Consider the following 16,709-nt stretch of genomic DNA (forward strand, 5'->3'; position numbering starts at 1 on the left):
TGACAGCTTTTGGCTTATCTGATTTTCTGGTTTCCTTTCTACTGCTGTGATAAAATACTGTGATCAAAAGCAAGTCGTGGAAGGAAAGGATGTATCTGGTTGATTGACATTTCCATGTCACAGTTGACCTTTTAGCAAAGTGAGAGGGCAGGTGCCTGAGCAGTGGAACACTGCTCCCTTGCCTCCTTGCAGGCTCATGCTCGTCTATCTGCATTGTATACCATAGAACCACTTGCCTACAGATGGTATTGCCCACAGTGGGATAATCCCTCCTGCAACAATTAACAGTCAAACCAATTTCCTAGCAGATGTGACCACAGGCTAACCTGATCCCGGCAACTCCTCAACTGAGGGTCTACCACCAGATGACTCTAGGCTATATATCAAGTGAATAGTTAAGACTATGCAGGAGAGCTGAGACGAAAACAGAAGAAGGTGAAATAGTAGAGAGACAGTTGTAGTTCCCCCTGAATCATGGCTTAAAATATCTGTCTTTGGGCATGTATCAAGGCAAAGAAGAGGCAAGCATTTCATCATTTAAGGTGTTTTTCTGTCCTGCAAAATGCAATGTAAACTTCTACAGATTCACTTTATATACTATGATATACTTCATTATACTATCTTTAACTGACAAATACATCTGTTCATCAATAAAGGCTTCAGAATCATATTGGGATGGTGTTATAGCTCTTCAGATGTTAAATCTTTATTCAAGGCAGGTCTCAATAGGTAGCCCTATAGCATATTCAATTACATACTGCCCAAGCCAGCTATAGTTGTTCCAAATATTGGTCTATGGAAGGTTACTTTGAAGAGCCATACTAAATCAATTGTTGTTTTATCACATTCTGTAAGCAAAACAATAAAAAGATGGGATAACTAACTCACCAATAGCCCAAAGAAAGCAATGTTACAAGTATTGGACATATACTTCTCTTACTTTTATCTTGGATTTAATCCTGGAGCTATGCACTTATAAGTAATGCTGCCATGAAAAGTGAGTAGTTAGGAATTCATATGTATGCATGCAGATATTTGATCTTCAGTATTCTTCAGGGTCCAATGACATAACTCAACCTTTGTCTTTGCCAAGAGTATACAATGATAATTTATACATTATAGGATTGGGCTCATCTCAAATACTGGTGCTTTGTGCTAAGCTGTATTCTGAACAGCTTGTGTAGAGTGTGCATCTTTTAATTGTTATTCTCTGTAAAATTTGATTGATGAACAAAACAAGACAAAATGATTAAACCAATTCTCAAGGTAGAGATTTCCAGTCCTAGACAGAATGGCTGAAATACTGTCTAACTTCTGCAAACCACAATAAAGTGATCTAGAAAAATATATCTGTCATATCAGAAACTCTAAAAGGTAGAGGGGAAAAACAATCAAACAAAAAAAAAAAAAAAAAAAAAAAAAAAAAAAATAAAGGAAGCTAAAAAAATATATCTGTCATACAAGAAACCCTAAAAGGTAGAGGGGAAAAACAATAAAACAAAAAAAAAAAAACAAAAAAAACAAAAAACAGATTGGCTAGGGGCCTCAGGCCCTGAGAAGCAGCAGGGCAGTTAGTTTCTTTCTGATTTGGCCTTTGCCTTACGCTGTAATTTGGATTTCAGAAAAGACCTCAGAGCAGAAAAATATCAGCAACAACAAAAACGATAACAAGATAATACCCAAAGGAAAGTCAAAGAACTGGGAAAATGGTAGACTGAAGTCTGTATCTTTCAGCCAGATGTGTCTATTCTGGAGATGAGCACCACAAAATATCGTGATCTTCTCCTAACCAGAGGATGCTGCACAATGAGGTCAGTGAGAAACACCTCTCCTCAGTAGGGACCATGGGAAGAAACCTGTCCTTAACCATGCAGTCTGGAACTAGAACTGACTTCTAACTGTTAGGCAAAAAGAGAGAGAAGCTCTTCCCTTGCAGAACCTATACTGGAAATCTGACTTTCACTTCCTACAGCCATCAGGCAACGGAGCCACTTTCTACAGCTGAAAAGTTTGGAGGAAGTGTGTGGCTATGGGGGACTTTCTAGGTGATGAGGGACAGACATATATGATGATTCTTGTGATAGTACTCTAATATACACATGTGATACTGTTTTATAGAAACATAAGACCTCCCAGAATAATGAATAAATGGAGAATAAAAATAAGGACTATAGCTCAGTTAATAGAAGGATAAGATCAGAAGTTTATAAAAAGGAAGAATATATGTGTTTGGAGATAGCACTATTCAATTTTATCTCGCTTAAAATGCTTCCTTCCTAAGCATCTGGTACCACAAACACAAATGTTACTTGTGACAAATGAGATGAAACTGCTACTAATACAAACTTTATAATACTGTTATTAAACTAACTGCAATTGAACAATGTCCTAGTTACATTCTATTTCTGTGTTAAAACACTGAACAAAGCCGATTTGGAGTGTATTTGGCATACAGCTCACAGTCCAGCATCAAGGGAAGCAGGAACCGGAAAGGAACCTGGGGGCAGCAGCTGAAGTACAGAACACAGAAGAATGCTGTTTCCTGACTTGTTCCTCTGTCCCGAGTTGACTCTTTTTTTTTTTTTTTTTTTTCTACAGGACCCAGGAGCATCTGCTTAGGGGTGCCACCACCCACAGTGGACTGGGCCCTCCCACATCAATCAACGCTCAAGAAAATGCTCCACAGACATGCCCATGGAGCCAGTCTGATAGAGAAAATTGCCTGACTCAGGCTGCCTCTTAGGTGTTTCATAATGACAACTGAAGCTATCCAGAGTACCTGTGCATGCGCACGCGCATACACACACACACACACACACACACATGCACACAAACTTTTCCCTATAGCTTTCAATTTGTTGGTTCCTAGTCCAAGAAGAATAATTATTTATGAAGGAAAATAATTGTTCTCATCTCAGCAATCATCTTTTTAGCTTACAGGAATGTACTTGTAGCTAGACAATCTTACAAGAGAAGCTCACACGAATAGAGTAAAATGGAAGAGGGGATAGATTACTGAAGCAGAAACTTCAGTAAGCAGTATTTAAAAGTAGCTAACAACTGGCAGGGTGAGGTGGTGCATGCCTTTAGTCCTAGCACTCCAGAGGCAAAAGCAGGCAAATCTCTGTGAGTTCAAGGCCAGCCTGGTCTGCCTAGCGAGTTCCAGGCCAGCTAGGACTGCAGGGGGACACTGTCTCAACCCCCTCCCAAATAAAATAAAATTAGCTAACAACCAAAAATGGAGAAATGGCAAAATAAAATTATAAAAAGAGATCATATTTTAGTTTTATGGTATGATTTTTTATTTCTAAGTAACAAAGTTTTCTTAGTCTCATCACCTGACGGTTTCTTTTCAAACAACCCTCAAAGGAGAGGGCAGTTTTATATTCTGCCTTAGTCATAGTGGAAATCACCAGAAAGATCAGCATTATAAAATAGGACCTGTGCTCTTCAATTGGTGTCAGTCTCCACCATTACATTAGATCACACTTCAAGCTACATCCCTGAACATCACTCCTTATCGGAGCTAGGGTGATTCTAGAATATCACCTTGTAGTGATATTCATGTGTGTGTGTGTGTGTGTGTGTGTTAACATGCACTGAGTAGGGTGGCTTCCAGGACAATGTCCTACTAGCAGAGCCTCAGACAATCCATTCATGCATTTGTTCTAGTCTATTCTAAATTAATATAGAGAAATGCAACAACTTCCAGTTACCCAATGGGTTGACATGCGAAGAACCATTCATTAACATGAACCAGTTTTCCTTTTACTAATCTTATCTATAGGCTTATTCAAAGAGAAGATCGTATTATTAATGAAATATTTGTCTTCCTTCTGTCTTTACTTACTTCCTTCTTTCAGTTTCAAATCTATGGAGTAGTTTTCGAAGACCACCATTCTTAAATCCCTGAAAATGGGCAGCTGGGGCTCCCACAGTGATGACATCATAGAGAGCGTCTGTAAGGGAAACAAGCAAGGAGATGAGCCCTTTGCAGACACTTGTCTCCCACACACTGTTTGTTCGAAAGCATCCATGCTGCGAGAAGCGTGAAGAAATGTTCTTGCTCAATTAGTAGGAATAACTATCAACTCTCATCTCAAGGGGGCAAAAGGAACTAATCAATCTTTCTAAAAGCCACCTGTGCACCTAAACAAGTTATAATATTTCCCTGATTTATTACTACATCTTAATTATATGCTATGGTGCAGAACAGCATGTTCTCTCATTCTTCTATGTACTTACTGAGATAACATGCTAATTGGTCTTTTGTGTATCTTACTTTATGGAGTTTTGCATCATTTAATTTGTAATCATACTGAAATTCAACAATAATGAACAATCTTTCAACCAAAATTTACAGAGGGAAGAAACAAAATATTAATGCATTTTGGCTCAAAGGCAGTATACTACTAGCACATTTAAAAAAAATCTATCCAGAGACATTTTCTTCTTATGTATTCAAAATGTTAGACAATTTTAAGTATATACTTTTCTAAGTTCTTACATAAAAAAGAACACAGAATGTCTCAATCTATTTTTCAGCCAGATAAATTGCTTTTATAATAAAAATCCATACATTTAAATTGAAATTCAATCCTTTGATCTTGAAAGCCATTTAGCTTGATATATATTATGTTCTTGGCTTCACAACACACTATCATTTTTACATTCAAATGAAAAGTATCTACATAGGAAGGAAGGCAGAGTGAATGCCCTCTTGTTACAATACATTTTGGGTGAAAAATCTAATTTTATGGTAGATCCTTCTCAAATTGATTTTGGTATTGACACATTGGTTGTTTCTAAGGTATGGTTTATGGGGAAAACAAAATTTTTTATTAGTCTCAGTTAACACCATTGTTTTTTTGGAATTGTTCCACGTAGATCCATCAGAATTATTTTAGTCTTAAATTAGAACACTTCTTCCATTGGAAGACTTTGTGTCACTCTGAAAATGGAAGGTCAGAAGAAACAGAATCAATATTCAATGCAAACCAACCCGTCAGTATAATATAGGCTTACAGTCCAAAAAACGAAAGTTCCTTGAACTTTTAAAGTTACGAGTAAGCTGAAAATTCATTTTCCTTAGATGGATATTAGATTTATAACAATTTAGTTCATTTCCTACTCTAGAGAGTTTAAATTAAGAAAAGGGTTTTAGAGCATCTATGGCTGCATACATAAGTGCACCTGCTATATTTCATGACTCCTAGCTTGTTCAGTTACAAGACCACTCTAAAAGAAACAGCAGCAGATTCTAGTCCACCCTCATTTATCTGGTGAGAAACCTGAGAACTGTACGCAGTTAACTGCTTCATCTTTGTCTTCCCAGGACCTTACATTCCAGGTGTTCTGATTTCACAGCCAGGGATACTAGTTTCTCTGAGTTTTTAAGCTATTCCCTAGAACCTGAGTCTCTGGCTTTGGATCTCTGTTCTGCCCCTTCTAAGCTGTGTAGTACTGGGGAACCTATTTTACTTCTCTATGACTCCGTTTACACAGACATAAAAATGGAGCTAAAAACAGACATGTTCACTACCACTCTGTGTACATTCTCATCCAGTCAGTGACTGTCTTGTGAACCTTCTCCCACCTATGACAGTTCTTTATCAAATCATGAATTTTCATCTTAAGTTGTGACAATTTTATCAAAGTAAAGCTGAGTTGCCATACTGCCTACAAAAATTCTTTTTATTTTAAAATTTTTAATTTGTTGTTTTATTTATTTGTATTTCATGTGTATGTTTTCCCTGCATTTAAGTGCACCATGTGCATCCAATGCCTTAGAAGGCCAGAAGAGCATGATGGATCACCTGGAGCTGGATTTTCAGGTGGTTGTTAGCCATCCAGTGGGTGCTGGGAACTGAACCACTGTACAAGCACTCTTAACTACTGAGACATTTCTCTAGCACTTATTTTAAGATCTATAAAAATACTTTATTATTTTCTGTAGCCAAAAGATACTCCAAATTATTCATTTGTTTCCCCTCCTTAACCCTGGACCCAACCAAGGAACTCCCCTGTCCTTTAGTTAGAAAATAGGGCCTAAGAATTAAGTCCTGGGAAATTAGTTATGCTCTGAGCTACTAGAATATCATGTTGTTCTATCCTTGTCAGTGGATAGAGCTAGGACATATGCATACACTTATTAACTACTGTACACCCACATCTGTTTTACTAAACTTTCTGTCTATCTATACTATGCCAATAACAATTTTTTTTAAAAAGTGAGTCCATAGTGATACCTCTGACTTCAATCCAGATCCTCAGAACTTATTCTATATTTCCTTTTTTATTTATTTAAAAGACCTTTCCCTGACGTTGAGAATCTTGGCTGGAGAAGGGCATGATAGCTAGGTCTTTAAGCCCAGCACTAAGGAGGCAGAGGCAAGGTGATCTCTGTAAGATCAAGTCCACACTGGTCTGCAAAGAGAGTCCTAGGCAGACAGGGCTTCAGGGAGACTGTACCTCAAAACAAACATGCAAACAAAACAAAAAAACAAAAAAAGAAGCCTAACTTTAATTTATCAATATATTTACATATGTGATCAATCTTCCTAAGCAAATGAAATAGCTTTGTTGTTTACTCACACCCCTTTAAGAAATAAATTCACCCAAATAGTTATAGTGTTTGTATTCTTTATTTAACAGTCTTTTCCAATGTTTATTATGAACAGCTCCCTTTTATTCAATTTATTTAATGAAATTATCGTTATAACAAAACAGTAAAAGTGTCAAAGAACCTTAGGACATATGAAATTCTAAGGGAGATTTACATATTAATAAGCCACAAAATAGTCAAAATCTGAAACATTATAGTCATAATTACATGTATATTCTTAAAGATAAAAATACCAGGAAATAAAAAAAGTCCTGTAAATATTGTTCACTTTTGACCTGCATAGATGCGTTTAAAATCATCCAGCTAGTAGACATAAAAAACTCATCTAAATTCTAGGGAGGTGTTCATTTCACTTCCTCAGCACTCCACTCAAATCTCATATCCCATTAGTCCCAAGAAGTTTCTTCTACAGAGAAACTTAAAGCCTCTCTCTGAGTACCGAAGAAGCACACAGGGCTTACTCTAGTCTCTCTGTTTTTTACTGTTACCTTTTGGTTTTGCCATTCTGGTCAGATCAACACTCAAAAAGCTTGCATCGTTATATATTTATTTATAGACATTAAAAGAGACTTTTTTCATAAATAGGATTTTTACATTTTAGGTCCTATATATTTTTCTTAAAGTTTTAAACTTTTGAAATTGAGAGCCAAAGAGTAACTCTCAAGAAAAAGTACCTATAAAATCTTCACAAAAGTGACAAGGATTTAAAGCAAAATAAACAGCTTGTTCTAGAGGTATAAGTATGTTCTCTCTGTCTTGTTGTCTGAAATAAAAGTGCTCTGTGTATATTTTTGTAATGCTTAATTTAAGTGAAGTGACTCTGTCACATTCAAAGTGGATCACTAAATTTCTTAAAAACCAGTATTTTCTATGAAATTAACAAAGCTATTATCTGAGAGAGACATGGTAATTTGCTATGGCCATTGAAGAATAAACAGTTACCAACAAATGTTGGAACAACTAAGTTTCTTTGGGTCCGTCATCCTTAAATTTCATCTGCAATTATGACAAAATAGTAGATTTATCGAAGTAGGTAGTGAATTTCGTGATTCGTAGTGAAGAAAGATGTACAATTAAAGTATCACATTTATTCTTAGTTGGGAAAGTTGCACTCCTTCAGAATTAGAATTAACTACAATTGATTTTTGCCCTCTAGAAGTTAACAGATATACAAAATAGAATCACTAGTAAAAGAAATTTCAAAATCCTGGGAAAAACTTGGATTACTCTGACATTTATTATTATTTAGATTCATTTATCCTATTCTTTAAATTGTGTATCTTCCTAATTTGAATATTTAGGGATTTATAAAAAAAGTATTCAGATTCTACTATAAAGAGAGAATCACAAAAAATAAAGTGAGTTTGTTTGTTTGTTTGTTTGTTTTTTGATCCAGGGTCCCCCTGTCACCCTAGCTGGATTGGAACTTGCAATGTCCTTCAGGCTGTCCTGGATCTCACAGAGCTCAACCTGCCTCTGCTTCCTGAGCGCTGGGATTAAAGACGTGGGCCACCAAGCTCTGCTTTGTTTGTTGTTTTGTTTTGTTTTGTTTTGTTTGAGTTGGGAATGTTTTACAGAAACTTGAACAAAAACAGTCAAAGGTGCTTTTATTCTTTCTTTAAAAATGTGTTTCCTCTCTTTGACATTTTATGGTATCTCAAAAATATCTTTGGTTTTATGAAAATGGCAAAGTATTCCATACCATGGGCATGAGGTGAGTCTCATCCAGATAAGGTGCAAAGGTATGTTTGAAATTTCATAACAAAGTTCTCTTTCAGCCTTCTAAAAATCATTTAATAACTGGGTGTGGTGGCGCACGCCTATAGCCCCAGCACTCAGGAGGCAGAGGCAGGTGGATCTCTGTGAGTTCAAGGCCAGCCTGGTCTACATAGTGAGTTCTAGGACAGCTGGGACTACAGGGAGACTCTGTCTCAAATAGACCAAAAAAAAAAAAAAATCATTTAATAATAGAAATGAGATAACTCTATTTTTACAGAAGATCTTATTAAAATCTTCAACTATAAAAATGAGCTAATAAGGAAAATATGCATGCTGATCTCATATCAAGAAACAAATTAAACGTAATCCCTGACTTCAAATGGCATGCAAAATCCACTTGTGAATCATCAGGATTTAGGGATTTTTAAGAGAAAAGTGTTTCAAAATAGCCCAAGCAATTTGGAATCATTGCTGAACTAATCTAAAGGTAATTATGCTTCACTGAGGTAGTTAAACGTTCAAACTCTTGAGATAGAGAATTGAAGGAACTCCAACAGCCAATTCTGTTTGTTGTTCCCTCATGTATCTAGCACTCACAGTTCTGCTGCAAAAATCTACCTGTGTTGAAAATGATTCCAAATGTACTCTTGGGATATTAAACATTTTTGTTATATTTTAAAATAGATATTACTTAAAGAACCTTCAGTAGCAACTCAGACCCCTACTTGAGTAACCTAAAAAGGACAAACAATGGATAAGTGTGATCACGCAATATGCTTGAGAGATGTGTTTCATTATGCAAGCTCTGAGCAGGTCCACTACTTGTGGACTCAAATTAAAGGAGCATGGGAGACTCTGTTTTTGTTGTTGATGTTGTTGTTTTGATTTTCTTTTAATTTTTATTGAATTTCTGTGATTTTGATAAAATATAATTTGATAGTATTTAGATGCCGTTCCCCACCCACACCTCCCCTCACCCTGTCCCCCACCCAATGCAATAGTCTATAGAGTCTGCTTTGTGTCCCCACATGTCCCTCAGCATGGATCCTGGCCAACCTGAGTCCCATCCCTGTAAGAGAATGTCTCTCCCTCTCCCAGCAGCACCAATTACCAAAAGTTCCTAAGGTTGGGGGGGGGATTTCTTACCCACTTCCCCATGCCTATGCTAGGATTTTGTCTGCCTTGAGCTTGCATGGGATTTGTGCACTGTAAACATTGCTGTGTGTTCGTTCATATGTATAGCTAAAAAGCTGTCTGGAAAACTTTTTTTTTTGTGGTCATTCATCACCTCTGACTCTTAAAATCTTTCTGCACACTTTTTATGGTCTTCAGTATGTATTTCAAATTTTCCTTTACATGGAAAAGATAACCATGTTTGCTTGCTTAAAGTGTAGTTCGAGTTCAACTCTTGAACAAGGTTGTCTTTGGAACCTCAATAGTGAAGGTCCATTGACTCAGTTTGGGTCAAGTGGTCACCCAGTGTGTGTGTGTGTGTGTGTGTGTGTGTGTGTGTGTGTGCGTATGTGCATGTGTCTGTTTCTATCTCTCCATCCTTCTCTTGCTTCCTGTTTCTGTAGCATATACTGTGGCAGTGTAGACCCCACCCCAACTATGTTATAGCAAAAGAACTAGAGTCACATTGCAAAATTCTGGCCATACATCTAAGTTTTACAGAGCACTGATATTCAAACTAGTAATGCATTGATGAGGCAGTTACATGAAATAACTCAGTTATACTAATTTCAATAGCTCTACTACAGTATTATTGATCAATTACACTAGTATCAGCCCTAAACTCACACTAAATGTCCTTGAACAAAAACAATTGTTTTACTTTAATTAATTACACTTTATATCAAAATATAACACTTGTTATTTATATTTATATGTACATAAAACAGACACATTATTACAAGTATCTCTATTTTATAGTATTTATAAACTGATATACGATAAAAATAAAATACATTCAAGTACACTGGAGGAACTACCGATGGATTTTTAATTCCAGGGATTTTGCTCTGTTATTGTCACTTCAGCCTTGTCCAGTATCTTTATTGCTGTGGATATTCTATTTGCTACATTTCAGCAATTAATAAGGATGAAAAATTAATGGTCTAGGGGCACCTGATGTTAACTGCAGGTTGTTTAATTTGTCAGTAGGAGACATCACAACATTAGTTGTGCTCAGTCACTTGTTTCAAGAGCTAGACATTAGCCTTGTATTTAGACAATCTGCCCACTATCATTTGCAAATCTGAATTTCCAAATATAGCAACCTAATTAATCAAATGTGGATAGATATAATCTACTAATGATTCAAGTGAAACAAAACTGTAGACTCTCTCCAAATAACTCATCAATGAAATACCAAGACTTAGTTAATTTTACACACATCATTACCTTGTAAAACATTCTTTGTAATTCAGCTAAGCATTCAGATCAGTAACCATGAGGCATAAATAAATTTTACTGCAATTTAAAGTCTGTTAGTGTGTTATATTGAACAAGTTGAAAATTTGGTTCAACTTTTAAGGGTTTTTATGTACTTATTTTTAATTCATATGTATGAGCATTTTGCCAGTATTCAGGTGTACAATGTGCATGCAATGCCTATGGAAGCCAGAAAGGGCACAGAATCACCTGGAACTGAAATCATTATGGATGGCTTTTAGCTGTCATGTAGTTACTGGGAACTGAACCTAAGTCAGTTGTAAGAAGAGCCAGTGCTCTTAACCACTGAGTCATATCTCCAACCCCAATTTGTTGTTATTACTATTTTATTTGTTTTAACTTAAAAAAAAATTATTGAGACTGTCATACATGCATATACAGTGTTTTGATTAACTTACTTCCTCCCCTCCAACTCCTTCCATATCTCCCCATCACTTTTTCCTGAGCAACTTTGTATACTCTTTCTTTTTTGTTATGGGGCTTTTTGCTTCTCTAACATTCCCCCCTCTGAAGAGGTAACCCTAAAATCTTTCAGGGATTATATGAGCTCCCAAATACTTTTGACATTTTTGGCTTTTGGAACAGAGTATGCTGCTAAGAGGCCCAAGGACATTGTGAAGAAAGGAAAGTTCTAAAATCTCTTTCAGGGATTAGATGAGCTCCCAAATACTTTTGACATTTTGTGCCTTTGGAACAGAATATGTTGCTAAGAGGCCCAAGGACATTTTAATTTTTAGCCAAGAAACTGGCTACTTTTCTTTGGAGTCTTTTTATCCTACTTGCCTAGCCAAATCCTACCTCCTATTCCTATCACACCATCCTCTGAAGAGGTTTACCCAAATTGCCAATGGAATAGGGACACAGACGGCTCTGGTTTCTTCCATGCTTAAAAGGAACACCTGGTGAGGCAATTGGGGTACCCCTTCAGTGGGTCTATCCAAAAGACTCCCAAATTGCATAACTCTTATCTGTAGGGAGAAAAGAAAGTACTTGACTGGTGAATAGAGGATGTGAAGGAGAAGTAAAGGCAAGAGTAGTTAGCATTACAAGTTCTAGACAAGGAACCAGAAAAAAGTCAAAACAGTCCAGCCCAAATTTTAAGTTTCTTATTCAGCAGTTATGAAGACTGATCCTAAGAGAGGTCAAATAATTTGGTAAAGCAAAGAATTTGGTGGCAGGTCCCAAAGACTGACTGTGATACAATTTCAGTTTCCACCACTGTGTTAGTTAGTCCTTTTTTCAAGGAGTCACAAACTAGAGCCACCTGGGAAGAGGGAACCTCAATGGAGGACTTTCCTCCAATGATTGCCAGGTGGTTTCTCACTTGCTGACTGATATAGGAGGGTCAAGTTCACTGTGGGCAGTGTCATCCCTAGGTAGGTGGGTCTGGACTATATAAGAAAAATAGCTCAGGAAGTCAGGTGATGTAAGACAGCAAGCATCATTACTCCATAAACTCTGCTTCTGTTCCTGCCTCCAGTTTCCTGTCTTGAGTTCCCTCAGTGATGGACTATAACACAGAAGTGTAAGTCAAATAAACCATTTCTTCCTCAAGTTGCTTTTTGGTCAAGTTGTGTCTATGACAGCAACAAAAACCAAGCTAGGACAATCATATCATGCACCTGTGATCTGGTCTCTAAGAACTAATTTTGTCAGAATTCCGTTTTCAAAAGTAATTTTTAAAAACTTTATGCAACTATTGTTAAAAGTTAAGTTTGAAAGGCTAAGGCTGAGACCCTAGCAGACAGCCTGAGAGGGTGGATTTGGACATCCATTGGGGTAGGGGCTTGGAGCTCAGCAGACCACCAGAGAGTGCTGGGTCTTGCCTCCGACTGGCATCCAACTACTAGAGTGCCTGAGAACCCAGGGGACTAGCTGACAGCCCCCGGATCCTGCCTCCACGTGGTGAAGGAAGGCTGAGTGTACTTGACTGGTACCCCTGAATAGCTGGTCTGAAGACATCAGTTCCCTCCAAAATAAACCAGAGAAAACCTGAGCCCTGTAACAAACAGCGTTGCATAACCAATTAAGAAAGGATATAGGCACCTGGATAATACAAACAGAAGCATACTTCAACTTAATCCTCATATCAGAATCATAAACAAGAAAAGAAATTCACATGCCAAAACCACAATAAAAGAATAATAAAATGGAAAGCTAAAAAACTATGTCCCAACCAAACCCCACCAATCCTATAGAAGAGTTCTATAAGGAGAACCCCCAGAGGTAACCCAGGACATTGGACATGATCAAGGAATTCAAGGAATTTTAAAAACACATGAACAAACAAATCAAAGAGCTAAAGAAGATAGGGATAAACATCTGAATGAATTTACAAAAGAGATAGAAACATTGAAAAAAACTCAGGCAGAAATGAAGAAGGAAGTGCAAAACACAATAAGCCAACTTGAAACAACGGGGAAAGCCTCACCTCTAGAATGAATGAAATGGAAAACAAAATATCAACACTGGAGGATAAAGTTGAAGGATTGGGCCATTCAAGCAAAGATTATGGAAAATTTTTAAAAAAACATAGGAATGAAATATGTAAGAGATTTGGGACACCATGAAAAGACAAAATCTATGGATCATAGGAATAGAGGAAGGAGAAGAATTTCAGGTTAATGGTGTTGACTAGATCTTAAACAGGATTATAGAAGAGAATTTCCTGAAATTAAGGAATGACATCCCCACACAAATACAGGAAGCAGATAGAACACCAAATAGACAGGAACAGAAAATAAACTCCCCATGATATATCATAGTAAAAACACTAAATGTACAGAACAAAGAGAGAATACTGAAAGCAGCAAAAATAAAACAAGCCACATAAAAAGTAAAGCTGACCAGAATTACAGCTGACTTTTCATTGCAAACTATGAAAGTCAGAAGAGCCTGGACCAAGGTATTTTTAGTTCTACATGACAATAGATGCCAGACCAGAATACCATACACAGCAAAAATATCTATTATAGTTGAGGGGGAAAGAAAAATCTTCCATGAAACAAATAGCCTGAAAGAATACATGTCCACAAAACCAGCCCTTCAAAGACTACTTGAAGCAATACAGATAGCAGAGAGAAAAACAACTATACCCTAGGGGCAACGAAAGAAAATAAACAAAGATATAATCTAGAAAACACAAAATTATACAGAGAACACTAACAGCAATCAAAATGACAGTAACCAATATATACCTTTCAATAATAACCTTAAATATCAATGGACTGAACTCCCCATGCAAAAGACACAGGATAAACGAATGTATTAAGAAACAAAATTCATCTCTTTGCTGTCTGCAAGAAACCCATCTCACCTTCAAGGACAGGCACTAACTTAAAGTAAAAGGATGGAAAAGAATATTCCAAGTAAATGGGACTAAGAAACAAGCAGGGGTAGCAATTCTAATAGCTGACAAAATAGACTTCAAAGTAAAACTAATCAGAAGAGATAAGAGGGTCACTTCATTCTGATCAAAGGAACAGATAACCAAGAAGATATTACAATCCTTAACATATATGCACCAAATTCTGGTACACCCAAATTCATAAAAACAACACCCCAGGACTTTAAGATACAGATTAACCCCAACTGAGTAGTAAGGGACTTCAATAGCCCATTGTCTCCATTAGACAGGTCAAATGGACAAAGAATAAACAGAGAGACGTCTGAATTAAATGATACCATATATCAAATGGACCTAACAGATATCTTTCAATTATTCCACCCAATCACCAAAGAATACACTTTCTACTCAGCACCTCATGGAACTTTTAAAAAATTTCACATACTGGGCCACAAAACAAGCCTCAATAAATACAAAAATAGCATAATTCCATGCATTCTATCAGACCACAAAGCAATAAAGCTCAAAATAAACACTGGATGAAGCCCGCCCTAGTCACTACATGAACTTGTGGCAATTGAACAACACACTCCTAAACAATGAGTGGGTCAAAGGAGAAATTAAGAAAGAAATAAAAGAATTCCTGGAATTCAACAGAAAGGACAGTACAACACAACACAACACAACCTCTGGGACACATTAAAAGCAATAGTCCTGAGAGGGAAGTTTATAGCTCTAATTGCCTATATTAAAAATTAGAAAGGGACCAAATAAATGACCTAACACTGCAACTCAAAGCACTGGAAAGGCAAGAACACATGTAACCCAAACCCAGCAGAAGGGAAGAAATAACAAAAATCAGAGGAGAAATTAATGAAATAGAAATAAAGAAAACAATACAAAGAATCAATGAATCTAAGAGCTGGTTCTTTGAAAAGCTAAATGAGATAGACAGACACTTACCCCAGTTAACCAAAAGAAAGAAAGAGCAAATCCAAGTTAACAAAATCAGAGATGAAAGGGGAAACACCACGACAGATACCCAAAAGATCCAGACCATTATAAGGGAATATTTTAAAAACCTATATGCTACTAAATCTGAAAGTCTAAAAGAAATGGATGGATATCTGAAATCATGGGAACCTCCAAAGTTAAACCAAGAAGAAATCAAGTTTTAACAGACCCATAACATATAAGGAAAACAAAACAGTAATACAAAGTCTCCCAACTAAAAAAAGCCCATACCCCCAAGGATTTACAGCAAAATTCTACCAGATGTTTAAAGAAGACCTCCAACCAATACAACTTGAATTATTCAAAATGATAGAAATAGAGGGAGAACTCCAAAATTCCTTCTATGAAGCCAGGATCACTCTAATACCCAAACCAGGTAAAGATACAACCAAAAAAGAAAACTATAGACCGGTATCCTTAATGAACATAGATTCAAAAATTCTCAACACAATACTTGCAAACACATACAGACACACATCAAAAAGATCATTCACCATGATCAAGTAGCTTTTATCCCAGAGATGCAGTATGGTTAAATATACTCAAATCAATAAATGTCATTAATTATATACATGACCTCAAAGACAAAAACACATTATCGTCTCAAGAGATGCAGAAAAGGGTTTTGACAAAATTCATCATGCATTTATGTTCAAAGTCCTAAAGGGAACAGGACTGGAGGGAACAAGCATGAATGTAATTAAAGCTATATACAACAAACCCATAGCCAATATCATTCTAAATGGAGAGAAACTGGAACCATTCCCATTAAAATCAGGAATCAGACAAGGATGTCCAATATCTTCACTCTTTCAACATAGTGCTTGAACCTCTTGCTAGAGCAATAAGACAGGAGAAGGAAATTAAAGGAGTACTAACTATAAAACAAGAGGTCAAACTATCACTTTTTGTAGATGATATGATATTATACATAAGAGATCCCAAAAGTTCCATCAGAAAACTCCTAGAACTGATCAATACTTTCAATATAGTGGCATGTTATAAAATCAATCTACAAAAATAAGTAGCCTTTCTATATACCAATAATAAGTAATTGGAGAAAGAATACAGGGAAATGCTCCCATTCACAATAGCTGAAAAAAAATAATAAAATATCTTGTAATAAATCTGACCGAAGACACCAAAGTTCTCTATAATAAAATTTTAAATTTTTAAAGAAAGAGATTGAGGAAGACTCCAGGAGATGGAAGGACCGCCCATGTTCACGGATTGGAAGAATTAATATTGTTAAAATAATCATCTTACCAAAAGCAATATATAGATTCAATGCAATTCCAATCAAAATCCCCATGACATACTTCACAGAACCAGAAAAATCCATCCTTAAATGCATATGGAAGTACAAAAGACCCCAGACAGCCAAAGCAACCCTGAGCACAAAGAACAAAGCTGGGGGAATTACTATACCAGATCTCAAAGTATACTACAGAGCCATAGTCATAAAAACAGTATGGTATTGGTGCAAAAACAGACACATAGATCAATGGAACATCATTGAAGATCCAAACCCAAGTACATGCAATTTCAGCT

The 16,709-nt window shown here is 36.5% G+C and overlaps 1 protein-coding gene across 1 annotated transcript in view; it reads right to left on the reverse strand.

The window, feature by feature from the left end:
• Inpp4b (inositol polyphosphate-4-phosphatase type II B) overlaps positions 1 to 16,709 on the reverse strand; it is a 939,536-nt gene that overhangs the window by 171,998 nt on the left and 750,829 nt on the right. The window contains exon 15 of the mRNA XM_008843442.3: positions 3,851 to 3,959. Coding sequence (XP_008841664.1) covers positions 3,851 to 3,959 — 109 coding nt within the window. The remainder of the gene's footprint in view (positions 1 to 3,850; positions 3,960 to 16,709) is intronic.

The sequence above is a fragment of the Nannospalax galili genome, unplaced genomic scaffold (genome assembly GCF_000622305.1).
Source record: "Nannospalax galili isolate Female #2095 unplaced genomic scaffold, S.galili_v1.0 scaffold359, whole genome shotgun sequence".
NCBI classification, from domain to species: domain Eukaryota; kingdom Metazoa; phylum Chordata; class Mammalia; order Rodentia; family Spalacidae; genus Nannospalax; species Nannospalax galili.